Source organism: Osmerus mordax, chromosome 23 (genome assembly GCF_038355195.1).
Source record: "Osmerus mordax isolate fOsmMor3 chromosome 23, fOsmMor3.pri, whole genome shotgun sequence".
NCBI lineage: Eukaryota > Metazoa > Chordata > Actinopteri > Osmeriformes > Osmeridae > Osmerus > Osmerus mordax.
Genome location: NC_090072.1, coordinates 5,424,017 through 5,443,291, shown reverse-complemented (window position 1 = coordinate 5,443,291; position 19,275 = coordinate 5,424,017). Strand labels below are relative to the sequence as shown.

The window sequence follows — 19,275 nt, the reverse complement described above, 5'->3', positions numbered from 1 at the left end:
TAACGTCCTTTAGCTCAGTTCTGACTGTGCACAATGTCATAGTAATATCATAGAGCCTCAGGTACCTTGTCCAGTGCTTCCCCTCCGCTCCTCCTCCTCGTCACTATCGTTGAAATCGTCCAGATTCCCAATGTCACTCTGCTTCAGGCTCATCAGACTGGCCAGGCTCTGCATGTCCTCGTCCCTGTCGGACACAGACAGTCACTAAGCGCGTCCCACGCGACCGACGCGGGTGGAAAACGAGCGGCGGTTTCAACGAGCACTCACGTGGCCTTGCCCTCTTTGAGGAAGACGCAGGACATGGTGAGTTTGAGCGTGGCCTCCACCACCTTCACCGACACAGGCTTGAACTGCAGCGTCATGTCGTACTGGACCGGCGTGGCGCTGGCGAACTTCCTCATGTTCACGTCGGCCGACGCCAGCACCTTCCTGTGACCTCTCGTCTCCTGTGGGAGGTGGAAAGGAGACCTCGGGTCATTTCACTGCTGTTCTTTTCAAACCGAAAGGGTACTTTTTTTTTATCCAGTATGTTTTGTTCCCTCCTGATAACATTTGAAGAAGAATACACTCAAACTCAAACTTTTGTTGTCTCCCAGGTAGCCGAACATAAGGATTTGATTAGGTTAGAAAGACATCCGAAACGGATGTCAGCATCTCTCGCAAACTCACACTCTCGATGACGAATGTCCAGTCCTTGTCCTCAAATTCATCTGCAGTTGGTTCCTGGCAGATCAGATATTCAAAATAAGACACCGCTTTTTTCTTAGTTTTCAACCCATCTCAAATGAAACGAGGCGAGCGTGCGGCCTAGAGCGGAAGCGGCCTGGTCCTACCTTGAAGAGGGTGACGGTGATGTCCAGGCTCTCCGGCACCTGCCACACCACCACCCCCCTGTAAGGGTTCTTGATTCCTGGCTGCCATCCATGGAGCTGAGGAGGAAACGAAAGACAACCATCCTTTATTTGACTAAATGTGAACACACACACACGTGTGCAGGGAGTCCACCAGAGAAACGAGTCTCTGCCTTTTGTCCTTCCCTGTGCAGGTGGGGTTTCCGCCATGTTTTTTTAGTGGGGGGCAGACAGGCCCCAATATCACTCAAAATGTTTAGAGAAGAAGACTACGACGAAGAGGTGGAAGACAGAGAGGAGCTGTGTGTGAAAGAGGAAGGAGGGAAAAGGAGAAGCGGATGGAGGAGGAGAAGGAGAGAGTCCAGGGACCACAAGCAGCGCTGGGAAGGCTGACTGGATGAAACATTTCTACTTAAATAAATCCCTGAACCCGATAAACCCATTCCCATCATACCTTGGAGCAGTGCCGCCTATTCCTCCTGGTCCAAACCACCCTCAGTTTGTCTGGTTGCCTGAGACGGAATCAAAGACACTTATTATACGTTCACAATGATCTAGTATGTGTTGTCATCGCCACTGTTGAACGACCATGTGCTGCATTAGCACAAACACACCTATGTGCACATGAAACACACAAATATCTGTACAGTATGAACTTTCTCCATCTAACCCAGGGTAATGTACACTTAAAAACACGAGCACCTACGATATTCATACTACGTGGAAACTTCTGCAGTCCTGACAGGGCTGACTGCTTGAGTATCCCATTTCTTCAGGGCATGACACGTAAGGACATACTATGAATCGCATGGATAAACATGTGCTAGGAATTATTCTATAGGTCTGGTGCAATTACATTCTGATGCGAGATATTGTTCAAAATACATTTGTTGTTTGAGGTTCCCACAGACATGAGTTCCTCACATCCCATGTCAGACTCTTGAGTGTAAACAAACAAACACATCTGTCTGCTGCATAAACACAGTAGTGACTGGAGGCTTAGTCCTAAAGAGGTGCATCTTGTGACTCCACACACACACACACACACACACACACACACACACACACACGTACACACACAGGGATAAAGAATTTTCCTGTGGAGGGAAAACATAAACAATTGTGTGTGTACGTGTGTTTTACTGTTCATCCCTTCTGGTGTGTGGTATCCCCTGCTCTGGGTGTATGTTTGTGTGTGTCTGTGTACTGTGTTTGTCTCCATCATGCCTGAATATCCATCCAAGCTGCTGCTTGCATGAGACACTTTGGCTGGGGCACGTTTGGCTTCTTTTTTTTCAGTTTTGAGTCCTCAGGGCTTTATTCATGTAGGGCGCGGCCCTAGCAACAAACAACAGTATACTGGGATCAAGGACCTGCTTGTTACCTGTACCCTAAGTGGGTGGTTGCTAGCCAAACCTGCTCTATTCTTATCACGACCACCTCAGTGCAGGTCGGTCTATTGCTGTTTGGTCATAATTGTTGTTTCTAAACCACACAACAAAGTCACCCCCACGGTCTTGCCCTATAAAATGTCCTTTCAGGCCAGTACAGCCAGACGATGACAGCCTCTCAAGTTAATCTAATACACTTAGAGGAGATATTGTAATGTTAGGTGTTTTCAGCACATGGGCCCGCATGCGCGCGAGGCTGACTAAGTAGGAGCTGGATGGAAGGACAGGGAGAGGGGCTGTGGTAACACTGGGACAGGGCCTCTGGATCATGTTGCACGCCAGTTATAGCAGCTGCCCGGATTGGAGGGAAAGGGCATTCGCAGAAAGCGGTGGGGGCAAGGGGGGGAGACTGGTGGAGACGGAGAGGGGGGGGGGCTGGGTTTACCGAAATAAACCTGTTGAATTCTTAGGTAACTTGTGATATACCTACCACCCTCCACGCTGCGGGCCTAAATGTCACAAAATGAAAGTAGTTTCATTCTTATCCGCGCCATCCAAACCTGACGCCATGTTACGTGTTGCTCCGCAAACTTGCCCAGGTTGTGATGTGGGTCAACTGGAACGTTGAGTGCATTATGAAAAGACGCCGGGTTCGCCTTTGGAAGGTGTCACTGACCCATACTGCCTATAGGTCTGAGTGGTGCAGTTCAGGAACGGGACATTCTCAACCCCATCATGTGTACAGCGCTGTGTGTTTCAGCATTGGGGAAACACACACACGCGTCAAGGTTGAACAGGGCATTTCTAACTGATCCACATTTTACACATTCTTCCTGAACCAGAACAGCATAACGCTGTCCACTGTATGTTTTTCTCTCTCATGACAACAAGCTGTTGGTCTATTCTGCCCTAGGATGGTTTTCAAATTATGACTAGCTTATATCCATCTTGATTTACTTGCCTTAAAACACCAAACAGACGTTTTTTTAGTCTTGTTTTTTTTTTTACAAAAAACTGTGGCCAAGAGACGCCTGAGAACCACAAGCAACTCTACCAGGAAACATACTTGCTGTTACACTATCACAGGTAAAACTAACATTACGCCATGACACAGACTACTCATACAGTATATGGAATGCAGGCCTGTGAATGCAGGCTGTGCGCCATAAAGGATGGTCTAAATCACAAGTGTGAAAGAAAAAAAGGGCCCTACATTAGATTCAGGATGACTTATCTCGTCAATGAGACTGTTATAAACCACCTCAGATCCTGATGGTTCATTATACATAAAAACCAACCAGGAATTCAAAACGTATTAAGGCTAGCAAAACTAGTTCCTCGAATTGCAGGAAGAAAAGATAAGCACAGATACCCTGTGAGCCTGGGCTAGGAGATAGGAGGCCTATGCTAAGAGGAGTAATGCTAATGTAATTACTGCTACTCCCACTAGCCATCACCCACAGTTCGACTGAGCGCCACAGACCTCTGCCAACTGCATACATACCCTTCCTGCATGTGGTCTAACCCTATAAACCCAATGCTGGATTTGGTCTGTCTGACTGTGTGTGTTCATTCCCATGAATGCACTCGGATGCGAGTCAGCGGTCATATGCAGGACTTCATCCGATTCAGTGATTTGATTAGCGCATTACGGCATTACGTACACTGCACTCTCAGTTCGGCAGTCCAATACATGACTAATCAACTGCCTTATCCAATGAACCTCCATGTTAGCTTGAGAGATGTTTATCTCCTTACTTAGGTTCCAGAAACGCATGAAAGCTAAGCATCGATTGGAACCCTTTGGAACTGCACAGGCTACATCAATACTTCCCATCTGTTGATACTGTAATGATACTAAGTGGTGTAGGTTTGTTTTCATATGTGGGTGGGACAGCTTTTCAATTACTGAGCCCTCAAATAAAAATATATCTTATTAAAAGAGTTGGCACAGAGTTGCTATTTTCGAAAAGTGTATAATGTAAAATGTATGATGAAACCTACACCACTGAGAGCTTCTTAGACTTGGGAGTAACATGGCCCCAACACTGGTTTGGACAAAACTAGGTATGTCACGCCATCAGAATTCTATTGCTCCTCAGCGAGACCTTTGGGGGGGAAAGACACCCATGTACTCTATGTAACATAAGTACTTACTGTGAGTCGCTCTGGATAAGAGCGTCTGCTAAATGACTAAATGTAAATGTGAATGTAAGTAAACAGTCTGTATACAGACTGTTTACATGTGCTACAATGATTGTACTGAAGATAGGGACGTTCATCGTCGTTCCGAGCCCAGACACCTGCTGTAGGCTTTAAACCACGTTGACACCTCACAAATGTCTCGCTAGCAACAACAAAAAAGGTCTCTGAGTCCCTCGGATTTTCATGCAGCCAGGTGATAATTAGGATGGGAACATGCTAAAGAGTACCTATATAGCCGGTAAATGCGGAAGTGGGCACATACAAGAGCGGCACGCCTTCACCAAAATCGATAGGTCACAGTAATATTGCACTGTAATAAATCATAGAGAAAAATGTTGCTACTTACTACGTTTGAGAAGTAAATCGAGGCAAATAGCCCGTAATAAAATAAGCAATCGTATAGACTCAAATCTGCAGTTTATTTTTCCATATACGAAACTAAAACTGACTTTATTCTGACTCCAAAAGCTATACTCACGCTGACAAATATTTCGACTAGCATTATTTTTTTTAGATCTTGATAGTCTGAGGAGTCCATATTCTTACCATTTATTAGTGCATTCTATCATCAGCTCTTGAAAGGACGCCGCAAACTGGAACTTCGAGGCTTTCTTGCCGACTCGTTGTAGTCTTTTCCAAACCGAAGTCATATTTTACGTAAAAAAATTCTCAAGTACTTTATAAGAAACATTTGTTAAAATCCACACGGCTGTATTCTGTCCTCCTCCTCGTAGCCTACTTTGTATTTTGAGAAGACAGACAGCACTTCTCCGCCTGTAGCGCGAGTGCGTCGATGTCCCAATGACTGCAGTGTTCACATGTCGCAAATGTCAAACTGGCAAAACAAATGCATGGGGCGACAGATCTTCACAGCAACAGCCCAACTCCACGCAGCTGTAATACTTGGGTAATCAAACACAGTTTTGCATAGGCTACAATGCTTTATATAGTCACTGTTGATTCATGCTTCAATTCAAGTGTTTTTGTTTTAAGTTGAAGAAATGTCGATCATTGGTTGAAAACAGGAAAGCCCATTTTGTCCTTCTATCTTGGTTTTGCTTTGCCAGTGCAGTTGAAGAGGGGAGGGCGAGGATGGGAAGCAATTCATCTTTCAGAGTTGCATGCAAAACTGGCACATAAACACCTGAGGGGAAATTCAACATAGCATGTAGGCCTACACATTGGGTGTCAAAACACTACATAAGGACATTTCAGAATTTTCGCATTTGCAATGTCAGAGTAGCAACATGCTAGTTAAAAAGCACATAGCCTACTACTGAAAGCCTGTCAGTCAATGACGGGGACTTTTCCAGTTTATGCCAGCGTTTATTTATAATCGGTGGCCGACAGATACTAGCAGCTGGGGAGGTTTGAGGTCTGAGAAAGACAGTATCACTCTTTCCTTTCTAACTGGCTGTCCAGTTCTTACTAATATATAACATATCTATAGATATATTACCATCTAAAATGATGTCTGATCATATCGTCATGCAGCACTCAAAATGCATGTTTATTTAGGTTTCATTTATATATGTGGGTATATTATGTAGGCACTAGTGTCTAGACTGGGCAGGTGTTGCTAAGTACATCATTTGTACTGTTTGTGCTCAGTTCCCTGTTAACAGAGTGATTTTCCTAAATCTCCCTTCTGTGGACGTAACCTCCCTTGTCTGTGCAAGCACATCCTCCCTCTCAGCAGTTCGCCCAAGCAGGGTTTCTGCTGGGAAACAGCTGGATTTGGGTGGGAGAATAAAGGAAGAAATAAGGAAGAATGGAAGGGGGTCGGCACACCAGGGAAAACCAAGTCCTCTTTTAGCTGGTCACTTGCCAAAAGTCCATTAAGACGTGGTTATGTTTATCTCAGAAACTATTATTGGAATGGCATTTCTCTGCCTTGTAAGTACACATTGTACAGCTGCTTGTGTACAGAACATTCTATCTGGAAATTTACACACAAAAAAGAAAGAAAATGTATACGCTGAGATTCTTTCAAGCTGACTCCAGCTAAAGAACATGCTGGATGATTAGTATAGTATACTATGTCATACTATCTCAACAACCCACAGAGGTTGTTGGGATTAAAAGCTTGAATATTGGGGTCACAATCAGTTCAAATGGTATGAACTGGAGGGAAACTCCAAAAGGATGACCGGCCCATACATCAGTTTGAGGGAACGCATACCTGACAAGCTGCTCAAACAATAGCAGACTATTCTAGCCAGGCAAAGTGTTACGGTTACTTATCTTAGTCCAGACTCTGGTATGTAGTCAGTCAGACAGACGAGCATACATCTCTCTAATTGACACCTTTGTGGGTGTCTTTTTTTAGAGGAAGAAATCTTTCAGCAACAATCTACTTCCTGTCGGTTGACCACCCATTGGTTCTTACTGCTTCCTGTTTTCCTCAGAGGGTGAGTGACTGCCACCTGGGTTAAAGGATGTGTGTGTGTGTGTTGAGTGGTGGGGCACTTGAGGGCAGTGCTGTAAATCTAACATACAATGATGGATGAGCCAAAATGGCGGAAGAAAACAAGTTGCTTTCACCAATGAGTGACTAATCATCCTCTGATAAGGATACATAAGGTCTCATTGTGTGATGGTATAAGATTAATATGTGTAATGTTTTAGTCACACGGGTGGTTCAAAGCATCCTGTCAAACGGTAAATAAGGTCACTCAATGGTGGGAGTCGTCTCTCCCTTTCAAAGTCAGTCCCATTACTCACACGCTCAAAACTCAAGCTGGAAATCAAGCATACAAACTGAAAACGACGAGGACAGAGGAGAAACTGAGTTTCTCAACTGAAAAAAGGCCACGACGTGTCGTCTCTCGAGAGGACGTGTGGAGACGCTTGACTGGTCGACAGAGAGCAGAGCGTCCTCACCAACGTTGTCTCTCATAGTCCCCCGACCTTGATACACATTGTGTATATATAGACACGCTCAGCTACACACCTGCCCTCTGTCCATCAAAACCACAGAACAAGACAGCCATCGAGAACCCAGACACACTCTCAAGGAAATTTTATCAAGGTCACGTCAATGTGGCAACACACAAAGCTTTTTGTGAAAGACCCGGTCTTCTATGTACAATCACTACCATCATTATTCATACTTATTTAATCAAAAGACCGTGTATTTAAGCACTGAGAAATAGTATATCCCATCTGAACATAGCTCTGGCTCTACCTTTGGCCTTTGAATGTGGTACTATAAATCACAGGCATAGTCTATTGCATGTCAATAATGTGAAGATATGTCAACAACTAGCCACTGATCCTGGCCCATGGAGCTTGGTGATCCAGTGACTTGGCAGGGAAGCCCCTACTCTGTCAAAGTGACAGATTCTCCACCTGGTGCTAGGTCCCATGTGACCCCTCAGCTGGCTGGAGAGGCGACATGGAGACTGTGTGTGTTTGTGTGTGTGAGCAGCTTTAACGTGCCACTTAGGTCCACACATGCCTGTCATGATGACTTACCTCACAGATGACCTGGTTGACCATTTGACGGGTCTGTCCACTTCACAGTTGAAATGGAAACTGGATTTGAGGAGATTAAACCTGTGACTCAGCTATACACAAAAAAGGACTGATTGGATAACTGATATTATGTACAAACTCGATACATTTAGCATGATTTAAGAACATGTCATTCGTGGAAATGTTTCTCAATGCATTCAAGTGCATACTGTGTTGACATCCTTTCCAAATAATAATTTATAATGTCCAAGCTTTGACGAGCACAAAAATATCCCCTACTCTCAAACTCCCTCCTATCGCTTCAGTGCATTCACAGTCGGCTGCATCAAGTCAAAGCATCCTCAGAATGACCTAATAAGCAGCATGACCCAATACGCACTTCTGGGAATGTGTTTACACTGTTTGTGTGTGCCTGTGTGTGTGTAAGGAGGTGCCAGGGCTACCAGTACTGGGCACAGGCTGAGTCATTGTGGCCCAAGGGCCCCTCTCACACAAACACATCCATAGACAGTACATAGAGGTAGTACATAGAGGGACAAGAGCAGCTCTGACTCGAGCCACTGTCAAACCACAGAGCTGCACTCCTCTATTGGAACTGCAAGTCAATGATGTGAATGCCGTGGCAATAACTACATTTAGATTTAGTCATTTAGCAGACGTTCTTATCCAGAGCGACTTACAGTAAGTACAGGGACATTCCCCCCGAGGCAAGTAGGGTGAAGTGCCTTACCCAAGGACACAACGTCATTTGGCACAACCGGGAATCGAACCAGTAACCTTCAGATTACTAGCCCGACTCCCTAACCGCTCAGCCATCTGACCCCCTAAGCAACTAAGTCTACAACTAGAGCATTGACCACAATGCTATGCTACAAAGTAGCAACCAGCACATAGGGGCTTGTTACAATGTAGACAGTCCAGTAATTATCGTGTTAGCTTGTGTAGCCATGGTCAACAGTTAATTATGTGATTATTTGGCTTGACGAACACACTGGCATAGAACACTGTTATTGTTAGCACTCAACTGTATTTTACACTACAAGCAGAGACGACAATAGAACAGGTGCTAACACACACTTGTCTTAACCCCTCCCCTGTTATCAAACATGCCTGTACAATGATCTGTTAATCAAAGGGACTGTTAAAAAATTGAACAATCACACTGCATCAGTAAATAGGACAATTCAGAAAGATTGTTTAGCCTGCCACCTTGTGGTCATATTAATATAGATTCCCATCTGCTGAGAAAGTGTCAAACTGCTCCTACCATACTTTTGGCACCTTAAATGAGGGATAACATGTACAAAAAGGCTTTACTTTTTAAGCTGTTCTCTCAGTATGAATGGAAATAGACTGAGTCTGCACTTCAAAACAATAGCCATTGAAAAATGTGAAATCAACCCAAAGGAGTTCTAAGACAAAATAGCAGTGCCACTGTTCATATCCTTTTGGAGCTGATTGTAGTTTGTACCGGGTGTAGCATATCGGATCTATGTATCTGGGTCTGGAGAGGAGGTAGACCCAGGCTCAGAGGTGGAGGTAGGGTACTCCAGAGGGGGAGGGTTGGGCTGGTCAGGTGAGGGGATTCCTTGCTGCTCCAGGGGGTAGAAGGAGATGGTGGAGATGGGGAGAGAGTACTGGGGCTCCTCGTAGGAGCGTCGTGAGGGTCCACAGTCACCACCGAGCACCATCTCGTCCAGGTCCATCCCCCTGAGCTCTCCCTCCCTCGGGCCGGAGAACATCCGGAAAACCGCCTGGACCAGAGGCACCTCCAGGGCCGTGTCCCGGAACGCCAGAAGCACAATGAGGCCAAACATCAAATAACCTGGGGAGACAACACCAAAATCCATGTAAAAAAATAATAATAATACAACCAACGCCATAAGGAGACATTTTCATTTTCACTCAAATCTTACCACAAAGTACATAAAAAAACAGGTATGATCACATTATCAAGCATGTGTGCATTTGGAAATGGGATCTCTCTAGTCTGCCTCACAGGTCGTGAGCAGCTTGAGGGTCTCCCTGGAGCTCCGCTCCCAGCTGGCTCCCGGTGCGTAGCCGCCCTGGCCGATGGTGCTCAGAGTCAGGAAACAGAAGAACAGCGCGTCCAGGAACCTCCACTCCGTTTCCAGGAAGTAGAAGACCATGGCAGGAAGCAGGAAGAGCACCGTCGCTATGACGAGGGCCAGCAGGCAGGTGTGGAGCAGCGACGCCCGACAGTGGGGCATCCCCCAGTGGGTCTGGAGGTGGCGGACAGGACCGTGGGTGAGGAGGGGCAGCAGGAAGTCGGAGAGGCAGGAGAGGAGGAAGAGGGTCAGGGGGATGCCCAGGGTGCAGTAGAATATGCAGAAGAGCTTGGCCTCCTCTGAGATAGGGGTGAAGAAGTCGTACCCTGCAGGAGAGAGGGAGAGGGTGAAAGAGAGAAAGGAAAAAACAGAAAGCATCGTGCTGATTGGAATCAACAAGGCCCAATCTCGGTTTATCAGACTCTCTGATACGTTATCAGCACTATTTTGAAACACAATACCCTGTGTAAATATGAGGGCTCTTGTAAACATCAGTAGTTCTCGTCTTACCTGTAGTAGACAGAGTGACAATGACGAAGAACAGAGAGGAGGTGAAATCATAGTGAAGCTCCTCTCTGCTCGCCTCCAGGAGAGAAACCCCCCGCTGGTCAGTCGACAGCGCCTTTTTGAGCAGGTCGTCCAACTGACTCTCCTTAATGCACCTGTGCCCTTCTAGAAACCTCTCTTTCAGTTCCTGGACGTCGGCTCTCAGGGTCTTCTCCACGGGCATCTCTATGGCCATGAACACCAGCCCACCAAAGAGGGTGAAGAGAACATAGCCGAGAACGAGAAACCAGAAAGACCTGACACGGCAGAAATGCCGACAAGCTTCCAGCCAGCGGACCATCGTCGCTTGACTGGCCATCTGGGAGCAGCCTGGAGCCCACTGAAACCAAATAGCCATACTCACATTAACTATTCACCTTTAAATATTTAAGGGACAGGTCGGTATCCCATTCCTTTAGGCTATGAGAAATCCATTGGGTCAAAACAATGGAAGTAAAACAGTTAACCATCGACATGTGCTGATGTTCCAAATGTAGAAGAAAAGATGAGTGATATTGTAGCACCTTTTATTCCATGAAATGGAATATGTACAGGATTTTACATACACGTGATAGGAAAATAATAGTCAAGATACTGTTGAAGTTGAGCTTTAAAAGTTTTTTCCTTGCCAACTGCAATTCCACCCACTGGGCCTAATTCCAATATTGAAACATATTCGTCTCCTTCCCTACCTCCTTGGGACGGAAGGGTTCTCTTCTCAGAAACTGAGCTATTGGCTTACGGCTGTCTCTTGGTTTCAGTGTCAGTATACATAGGGCATGAGTCAACAACAAACTGCAGAGTAGCAGCTTAGCCAAATTCCATTTCCCCCTCTCCAACCACCTCTCACCTCTCTCAGAGGGGCAGGTGGAGGGAGTAATGAGAACAGGCCCAGCGGCGGACGGGCTTGCCCACCCTTCCGATGACAGGAAGTTTGTGGGCGTAGGCGCGTGGCGGCACGGTGGACTGGGGCTGGGGGCTGAAGCTGGTCTGGAAACGGCGGCCCTGGCAACGGCGGCCCATCTGCCGTCCACCAATGAGGAAGGAGAAGGCAGGGGGCCCGGCCTGGGGCGGGGGGAAGCGGGCTTTGGGGAAGACGTCGCGGGACAGCCCCGCAGAGCGCTGGCCTGGCCTGGAGGACGAGGAGCGGGAACGCTGGACCGAAGAGGAGGAGGAGGAGGAGCGAGCCAGGGACCTGGATAGAGAAGCACAACAAACAAACAAACAAAAAGACGTTTAAGGCAGGAATAGACTATGAAGTAAAAACACAGAGAATCAAGATAAATCATGAAGAACTTCCAAGACAAGCGGCGCAAACTGAAATGTTCGGAAATCAGAAGCACAGATGCAGATGCGCGTTTACCTCCCAGGGGCAGCCAGGCTGGGTGGAGCCGGCTCCGCCCGAGGACTGCCATCCTGGCGCGGGCTGATGTTCAGGTTGGCCGTCAGCTGCGGCATCTTGCGGGCGGTGTCCGGGTTGGCCGCTGAGCCGGACGGCTCTTTCCTCGTGTCGGCAGACAGGGCCGGGGGCGAAGGGGGGCACCCTCCCAACCCTGGTCCTGTGCTGAACCGGACCGCCAGACTGTCCCCGAAGAAGGAGTACAGCTCTCCGTACATGGCGGGCAGGGGCACGGCCGTCCAGTCCTCCCAGGGGCAGCCCGCCCCGCCGGCCTGGAGGTGGCTGGCGATGCCCAGGGCAGGCTCTGAGAGGGGCTCGGGAGGGGGGCTGAGCCCAGGGGAGCTCACCCTGAAGCCCATTCCACCACCGGAGCCTGGCTGTGCCGTGTCTGCAGGCTGCGACAGGGACAAGGCCTTCATCTTCAGAAGACGCTCCACTGCCACCTGGAGGGGAAGGGAGGGGGTTGCTGGTTGACACACAGTGGTAGCAGATGGGGTTCGTCCAGTCTTTTACTTATTTAAACCAGATGTTTTGCTCACCAGGATGGCTCCATAGACTTTGTGTCCGTCTGCTTTGACCTGGGCATTGGACACAGAGTAATCATCTAGTACAGCCTGCAGGTTTGCCCAGTATGCAGGTAGGTGGGGATAGAGCACCCGCTCAACAGCCTACACACACAAACAAATAAGACAGAGTTGAAGACATCAGACATCACACATATATATATATGTATATATAAAGAACACAGTGTGCAGGGATGACACAGGCGTGTGTTACCTTCCAGCCAAGGCCATGGAGCCCCACCACCGCCCCGTAGTGGGAGCACAGGGGGCGGACCGGGTCGGACAGAACCTTCTGGAGGGACAGCAGGATCTGGTGGTACAGACCGCTCACCAGGTCTCCATGGGTCCTATATCCACACAGCCATTCAAACAATGACATACAGAGGACAGTATCATCTCCAGGTACCAACTAGGCTAAATTGATCCAGAGTCGAAGGTTAATCTCAGGCTCAGGTCTCCCCCTCTGTGGCGCCGTCTCACCAGAAGATGTGGCTGAGGAGCATGGCGGCGTAGTCGCGCAGGGTCCAGTGGTCGTTCAGGGGGTTGATGGAGGCAGCCAGGGGCTCCAGGATGCAGTACATGACGCTGGACACCAGGCTGCGCACGTAGGAGCCCAGGTAAAGGTAGGGGTTCTGCACCAGGCTCTTCACCATGTGGAGCAGCCTGTTCAGCTGCTCCAGGTCATGGCTCACCGACTTCACCTGAGGGGAGAGGCAGGAAACAGGGTTTAGGCCAGATGGAACATTTGATGGAGTGACATGGTGTACGTTTGTGATGTTATGACATCTATTCAGTGTAACGTACCCCGCTAATGACATAAACAAAATACGGGAGAAGGGCAGCGATTTTGGAGTTGGACTGGAGATCCAACAGAGCCACCTATGGGAGAAACACAGGAAATGTTACAGATCATTCTTTCAGTCACCTTTTTATTTGAGGTGTGACTCTCAGTCACCTTCTTCGATAGTAACATACTATCAGATTGGGGTCAGATGGCTGAGCGGTTAGGGAGTCGGGCTATTAATCAGAAGGTTGTTGGTTCGATTCCAGGCCATGCCAAATGACGTTGTGTCCTTGGGCAAGGCACTTCACCCTACTTGCCTCGGGGGGAATGTCCCTGTACTTGCTGTAAGTCACTCTGGATAAGAGCGTCTGCTAAATGACTAAATGTAAATGTAAATATACCTTCATGAGGTGAGGGTCCTCTCCGAGGATAGCGCGAGTGATCTGTTGGTAATACTTCAGCAAGTCGTCCGAGAGAGTCTGCACTGCACTGGGGACTGTCAGGGAGACAAGACAAGTTTAGCTTCTCTCTCTCACACACACACACGTCATTCTGAACTGTGTTCAATCATCTCTTTAATCTCTTACCAGTTCCTTGTGGCTCCAGGTTGCCTTTCCCATCCAGGTAAGACACATTCACTGGCAAAGCAAACGATAACAGTCAAGCATGAACGCCTTTAATGTGATTGTAAGAGATGTGGTGATGCATGCAAAGGGTGAAACCAGTCATTTATATGACTTAACTACCTCTAACCATGGTCTCTGCACAACCCTTAGGTATGTTGGTGGCCAGAGCCAGTTCCACCAGATTGATGTCACGGTCTTCCACAAAGAACAGTTCCCCTTCCTTGATGGGCCGAAATGGTAAGGAGTCTTGGGCACCATAGCCACAAATAGCCTGGCAGATGACAACAGAGCACAGGAAGTTCGATTCTGACCATGAAAACATAGGTATGGGTGTGGTTACAATGAGATAAGGTAGGACACAGCAAGATAGACATGCAAATACTCTCACCTCCACATTGCTCCAGCGCAGTGCTCTGTTGAAGTCTTCAACGGTCAGTTTTCTCCTCTTTGCATGCCTCATGAACTGCGAGCTACTCTGTGCGGGAGCACACATACACAACATGTTATTTTCGCGATTTATGGTGTGACATCCATGAGATAGGCATCTCCTGCTGTATTTACTTGTGTGGCTTCCCTGAGCCGATAGCACACATCCTCAGCCAGAAGGGCAGCCACGTCGTCGGTGAGCTCCACTCCAGCGCTCTCCGCCATGAGTTTGACAGACTCTCTGGGCACCTCGGCGAAGCGCCTCTCCTCCCGGTCCGCCATGCTCACGGCGCCTTCCCGGTTGACCCGCAGCTCTGCTGAAAGATCTGAAGACAAATAGAAACTATCTGTAGCAAATGGATAGACTTTGCACACTACATTATTCGCTGTAGACAAATAGTCAACAAAATAGCTATCTGAGATAGGTTATTGCTTTCAACGTAAAATCGACGGTGCAATGACTCGTTGTAAGCTATAATATAACCAATAAAGAAGTTCGCATTTTACCAGATATTTTGGTAACGTTAAGATTTGGAAGAAATAGCTGGTGTAACTGGTGATCACAGGGGTACTGTAGCTAGTATTTGCTAGTAGCCTACATTCCCAAGCAACATTACTGTAGCTAGTTAGCTAGAGCTAACTACGTCTAGGACTCACTGTGTCTCATAGTTCATTTACAACCCACCCACCACAAAAGTAAACTGAGATGCCAGATTGTAAGGGAGTATCACACTGATCAATCACTTACCCGCTTAAGTAGTTGAAATTCAATTTGCTGGGAAAATACATTCAAAATTGTGCACAGACGTCTCGCTTGATGTGCACTGTTGACATGTTCCGGATAGAGGCTAGGTTTCAGTCATGATTGGTGCAATCGAATTTCACTCAAACATACGTCCCTTGCTCTCAACCAATCCCTCACCTTGCTGAAGCAGAACCCTTCCATCACTGTCCGGTCATTCAGTTGCCCGGTGTTGTAGTATCGAACTCCGTTTCCCCATCGGGATTGGTAGACCAGTACTTGCTTTTGCACTGTACTGCACCAGTACAGTGCTTTTGTGTAGGAAAAGTGTTGCTTGGCGACAGTGCAGCGGAGTTGCTAGGCAATTTTGTACTGATGGCGGAGACAAATCAATAATCAGTCAATCATTCAATGGCCGCATCCCCTAAGCCAAGTTCGCAACGGATGCCGCGCAGGCAACTGCGACCACCTCTGCTGGTGTTTGTACTGCCCTCAAATAAGGTCACTTGTCCTTAGTCCAACAACCTGGGTAGCACATGAGCGCCAGATGGCAATGCAGAAAGCAGGCAGTTTCTTGAAACACCCCATCCTCCTCCAGCCTGTCACGAATCAGGCATGCCAGGATGTCTGACTGCCTCCATGTTGCCTCCAACAGCTTGGTGAGCGTGCCTTCCAATAGTAGCCTAATGCTTCTTAGACTGGCAAGTAAAGCTTTTATAAGGCTCTAAGGTTGATAAGGTGGTGGCTGTGTACCAGTCCATACAGATCAAGGAGGCTGCCCTGAATAAGTCATTTTCCCCCATTTTCCCCCTTTTAAAACTGACATGGATTTTTAAACAAAACAAAGCAGTGAAACAATGGAATGTTAAGGATTCAACACTGATTTATTTCAGGCTCATATTAAAATGAAAACATTAAGTTAACAATATTCATAAATATCAACATTAATATTGTATAAAAAGTATCCATATGTACAAGTTAAAAAAAGTCCAATTTAAATTTGAACAAAAAGTTTCTGGGCCTGTGAATTTCAAGAGTATTTAAAAAGGTCTAAAATTCTCAGTCAAATACAATCTCATCCTGTAAACTGCTACAAAACAAAATGGACAAAAGATGCAATGGGTCACACAATTATAATATTAACTAAACTAGTTCATTAATTATCCCTTGCACTAGCGTGACTACAGGGCATCAGCCCCCTTATAGATGTGGTCTGACTGTTCCAGCTGTTGCAGGCGGAGCGCCAGAGGGAGCAGCAGGTCGTTGAGGTGCTGGCAGGAGAAGGTGAAGGCGTTGTGGGCCATGGGCTGCTCTGCTGGGGTGGTCAGAGGTGAGGAGTCTTCTGGGTCCAGGGGGGATACCAGGGTCGAGGTTGGCGAGGAGCAGGAGGAGGAGAACAGGGAGCCTGGAGACATGGCTCCCCCAGCCAGCTGAGAGGAGCTAGTCTGGCTGTGGTGAGAGCCTTTGACGGCGCTGGGAAGGCCGTGCTGGAAGCGACAGCGAGTGCCGTAGAGGCAAAAGCCAAAGCTGTTGAAGGTGCGACACAGGGCCCCTCGGGGCTTCCACTCCTGGGACTGGGGATGTGCCAGGGGCTTGGAGGGGACAGGCAGGGGGCTTCTCTCCTCCTCTGCACTGTCAGAATCTGGGGTGGCAGTTCCAGGGCCTTCGACGTGGATGAAGTTGCACCTCGTGCCAAAGGGACACACCCCAAAAGAGACAAAGGTGCGGCAGGCAACGTTTCTGCGCCTGCGGCAGGCCGGGCGTTGCTCCTTCGGGCTGTGGACAAACAGGCAGCGGGTGCCGTAGATGCAGTAGCCCGCTGTGTGGTACGTACGGCACAGCTCAGTCTTGTACTTGGGGTGGCGAGAGGGCATGTGGAGGTCTTGGAGACCATGGGCGAACTGGCAGCGTTGGGCATACTTGCAGGCACCAGTCTCAGCGTAGCGGCTGCACAGCTCCGTCTTGTAGCGTGTGGAGCACATCCAGGGGATCAGTGGCGAGGAGGGAGACTCGACCAGGGGCAGGAGAGACTCTGCCAACGACAAGACTTTACCATCCATGGTCTCCTCAGAGAAAAGGTTGTTTACCATCTCCTCCTCAAAGGGAAACATGAGCATGTCATCACTGGTCTGAGGAAAAGAACATGACAAAAGGAGTAGTGTTGGAGGCAGTAGACCATATGTTTTAAGAAAATGTTAGGCTGACGGCCATGGCAATGAGACCATGGCTTTATTGTCCCAATATTGTGACAATGGCAAAACTGACATTGCACATAACCCGCTCCAACACTTGAGAACATCTTAAATACACAACGTAAATTCGTATTTTAAAGCCATGTTCAAACAGCTTACCTCAAACATGATTGCGAATTGAGGATTAATCACCGGACTGCTTCTGGTATGTCCGTTATGCCTCTCCAAAAATGCGTCAGGCGCTGTTGTTTGGAGAGCAATATAATTAAAAGTAACCCTAATCTACAAGTGTATTAAGAAGCACACACCACGACGTGTACTACACCGCTTTGTTTGGAGTAGCACGCAATAACCCTCTGTATCCGCCACCTTTTAACTTGACCTAATTCCTACTCCCGCGTTCTCTTTAAAATGAGGATCAGCTGTGCAACGTTGAACGTCAGTGGCTGTACGAATTAACCAATCATGGCCGGAAGGCTAGTAGCCCATTCTATTCGAAGCAAGCCAATCCGGTTATAGGTTCGTTACGTTAATTTGTCGCAAACCAGTAGGAAAAGACCCCTTATCAAATTAGGCATTGTCACGGAGACTCGGAGCACTGGGCTCAATAAACAATGAATGCCTGATTTCAAACGGCAAGCTTACAGGGTACATACACACCTACTTTGTGTCAATTCTCACCCCAATCGCAGGAGATAAAGCTCACACCTGAGTGACGTGATAATTAAATACTGTCTGTTAAATAATTAAACGTGGTAATGAAATTGGTCTGACGTGATTGAAAAAGAAAATACATATTTTAAACCTCCTTCTACCAGCTTGCACCACTTATGATTCAGTAAATTCAACTATATGTTATATGACATTAAACTAAAAGGTTGCATTAGGTCTCCAACAGGAATAACATGTTGTCCCTTATCAGCTTTTGTTCAATGAAACAAATGCATTATCAGGAATGTAAAAAAATAACTAAAATTTGTATTATTTGTGACCAAATCTAGAGTTAAATAGAATGAGACAATGACAAAGACAGCCCTTATACGACCACAAAGAAAAAAAATCTTTATTTCTTTTCTTATCAAGATACATTAAAGGATACAGAGACATTGGAATAAAAAAACACTTGAGAAAAAAAGTTTTTAATTTTAGCATAATTCTCTCTCCAACTTACAAAATTCTAACCCCTCTCCCCTTGAATGTAGCCCTCTGTCCTGCCCCCCCCCCCCCCCCCCCCCCCCCCCCCCCCATCCCATCCCATCCCAAACCCACCCGTCGAAGGAGAGCAATGTTTACATGTACAGGATTGCAACCCTCTCCACAATTCGGAGTAATTACAAGCTTTCAGATTTTATATAAAAAACACTGAAGTTTCCAATAGGCCAGTCTTTTTTTCAGGTTAGTATTTGCTTTGCATTTAACACTTGAATTTGTTTTAGAAACATTACAAAAGCCCACATTGGGACCAAACGCGCTTATAAATCCATCATGTGACCCTTTCACTGGCTAATGAACCAAGCCTGAGGGAGAACGAGGAATAATAATATCCAATTTAGCATCGATTTCATCCATTAACCCTTTCACTCAAACAAGGGTAACAGGAAATAAAGACTCAAACCAAATCAACTCACTACTCGAGACATGACTGGAACTTCCTATCATATCCTCCTCAGCACATACTGCTGCTGTTTAGAAATAACACCATCCGTTAACTAGCCTGTAACATATGCCTGTGTCGTTAAAATAAACCCAAAGTCCAACAGTCAATTGTCATTTTGCTGTGGCCTAAACTAAAGTGGAGCGACCTACTATAAGCCTTCAGAGGGACAGGCATCAACATGCACAGGGAGAAAACAAGGAAGGGGGAGGGGGGGCCTCTTCGAATCAAGCCCCTGTCTATATGGCTTGTTTCTGACTCCTTCACTTAGACACAGCTTCATCCCCGTCATCACAACTCAAGTACCTCAAAGCCAACACTGTTCATGTCGCATGTATCAAACACGCCAC

At 47.1% G+C, this 19,275-nt stretch overlaps 4 protein-coding genes across 8 annotated transcripts in view; all 4 read right to left on the bottom strand.

Moving 5' to 3' along the window:
• Positions 1–5,313, bottom strand: part of ehbp1l1a (EH domain binding protein 1-like 1a) — a 30,376-nt gene extending 25,063 nt beyond the window's left edge. For 3 of the 5 annotated variants that reach the window (XM_067261527.1, XM_067261529.1, XM_067261530.1), the window contains exons 1-6: positions 4,994–5,313; positions 1,306–1,363; positions 834–929; positions 670–723; positions 268–446; positions 66–184 (exon numbers count right to left, since the gene is read on the bottom strand). In XM_067261527.1, the coding sequence (XP_067117628.1) occupies positions 66–184; positions 268–446; positions 670–723; positions 834–929; positions 1,306–1,363; positions 4,994–5,097 (610 nt within the window). In that variant the 5' untranslated portion in view covers positions 5,098–5,313. The remainder of the gene's footprint in view (positions 1–65; positions 185–267; positions 447–669; positions 724–833; positions 930–1,305; positions 1,364–4,993) is intronic. The other 2 variants (XM_067261528.1, XM_067261533.1) reach the window with 2 other exon arrangements.
• A 3,710-nt stretch (positions 5,314–9,023) lies between these two features.
• Positions 9,024–10,897, bottom strand: kcnk7 (potassium channel, subfamily K, member 7). Its single transcript, XM_067261855.1, has 3 exons — positions 10,504–10,897; positions 9,924–10,319; positions 9,024–9,749 (listed from the first exon to the last, which is right to left on the bottom strand). Exons 1-3 carry the CDS (start codon positions 10,895–10,897, stop codon positions 9,415–9,417), a joined length of 1,125 nt encoding a protein of 374 aa, XP_067117956.1. The 3' UTR covers positions 9,024–9,414.
• Positions 10,898–11,049: 152 nt separating this feature from the next.
• On the bottom strand, positions 11,050–15,171 carry taf6l (TAF6-like RNA polymerase II, p300/CBP-associated factor (PCAF)-associated factor). The gene is made up of 12 exons (XM_067261547.1): positions 15,086–15,171; positions 14,473–14,663; positions 14,300–14,386; positions 14,032–14,182; positions 13,873–13,923; positions 13,687–13,781; positions 13,306–13,380; positions 12,982–13,202; positions 12,716–12,848; positions 12,478–12,606; positions 11,903–12,381; positions 11,050–11,734 (listed from the first exon to the last, which is right to left on the bottom strand). Exons 2-12 carry the CDS (start codon positions 14,617–14,619, stop codon positions 11,395–11,397), a joined length of 1,908 nt encoding a protein of 635 aa, XP_067117648.1. The 5' UTR covers positions 14,620–14,663; positions 15,086–15,171; the 3' UTR covers positions 11,050–11,394.
• An 806-nt stretch (positions 15,172–15,977) lies between these two features.
• On the bottom strand, positions 15,978–17,602 carry cth1 (cysteine three histidine 1). Its single transcript, XM_067261782.1, has 2 exons — positions 17,431–17,602; positions 15,978–17,208 (listed from the first exon to the last, which is right to left on the bottom strand). Exons 1-2 carry the CDS (start codon positions 17,437–17,439, stop codon positions 16,261–16,263), a joined length of 957 nt encoding a protein of 318 aa, XP_067117883.1. The 5' UTR covers positions 17,440–17,602; the 3' UTR covers positions 15,978–16,260.
• Between the last annotated feature and the right edge of the window lie 1,673 nt (positions 17,603–19,275).

Excerpts from the sequence above, each read along its gene's own strand:
- kcnk7 (XM_067261855.1), bottom strand. The coding sequence starts at position 10,897 with ATGGCTATTTGGTTTCAGTGGGCTCCAGGCTGCTCCCAGATGGCCAGT. Across the intron at positions 10,320-10,503 it reads TGTCACTCTGTCTACTACAG|GGTACGACTTCTTCACCCCT; the intron begins GTAAGACGAGAA and ends TCTCTCCTGCAG. Across the intron at positions 9,750-9,923 it reads CCTCAAGCTGCTCACGACCT|GTTATTTGATGTTTGGCCTC; the intron begins GTGAGGCAGACT and ends TTGTCTCCCCAG.
- taf6l (XM_067261547.1), bottom strand. The coding sequence starts at position 14,619 with ATGGCGGACCGGGAGGAGAGGCGCTTCGCCGAGGTGCCCAGAGAGTCT. Across the intron at positions 14,387-14,472 it reads GGCTCAGGGAAGCCACACAA|AGTAGCTCGCAGTTCATGAG; the intron begins GTAAATACAGCA and ends GCTCCCGCACAG. Across the intron at positions 14,183-14,299 it reads TGCGCTGGAGCAATGTGGAG|GCTATTTGTGGCTATGGTGC; the intron begins GTGAGAGTATTT and ends GTCATCTGCCAG.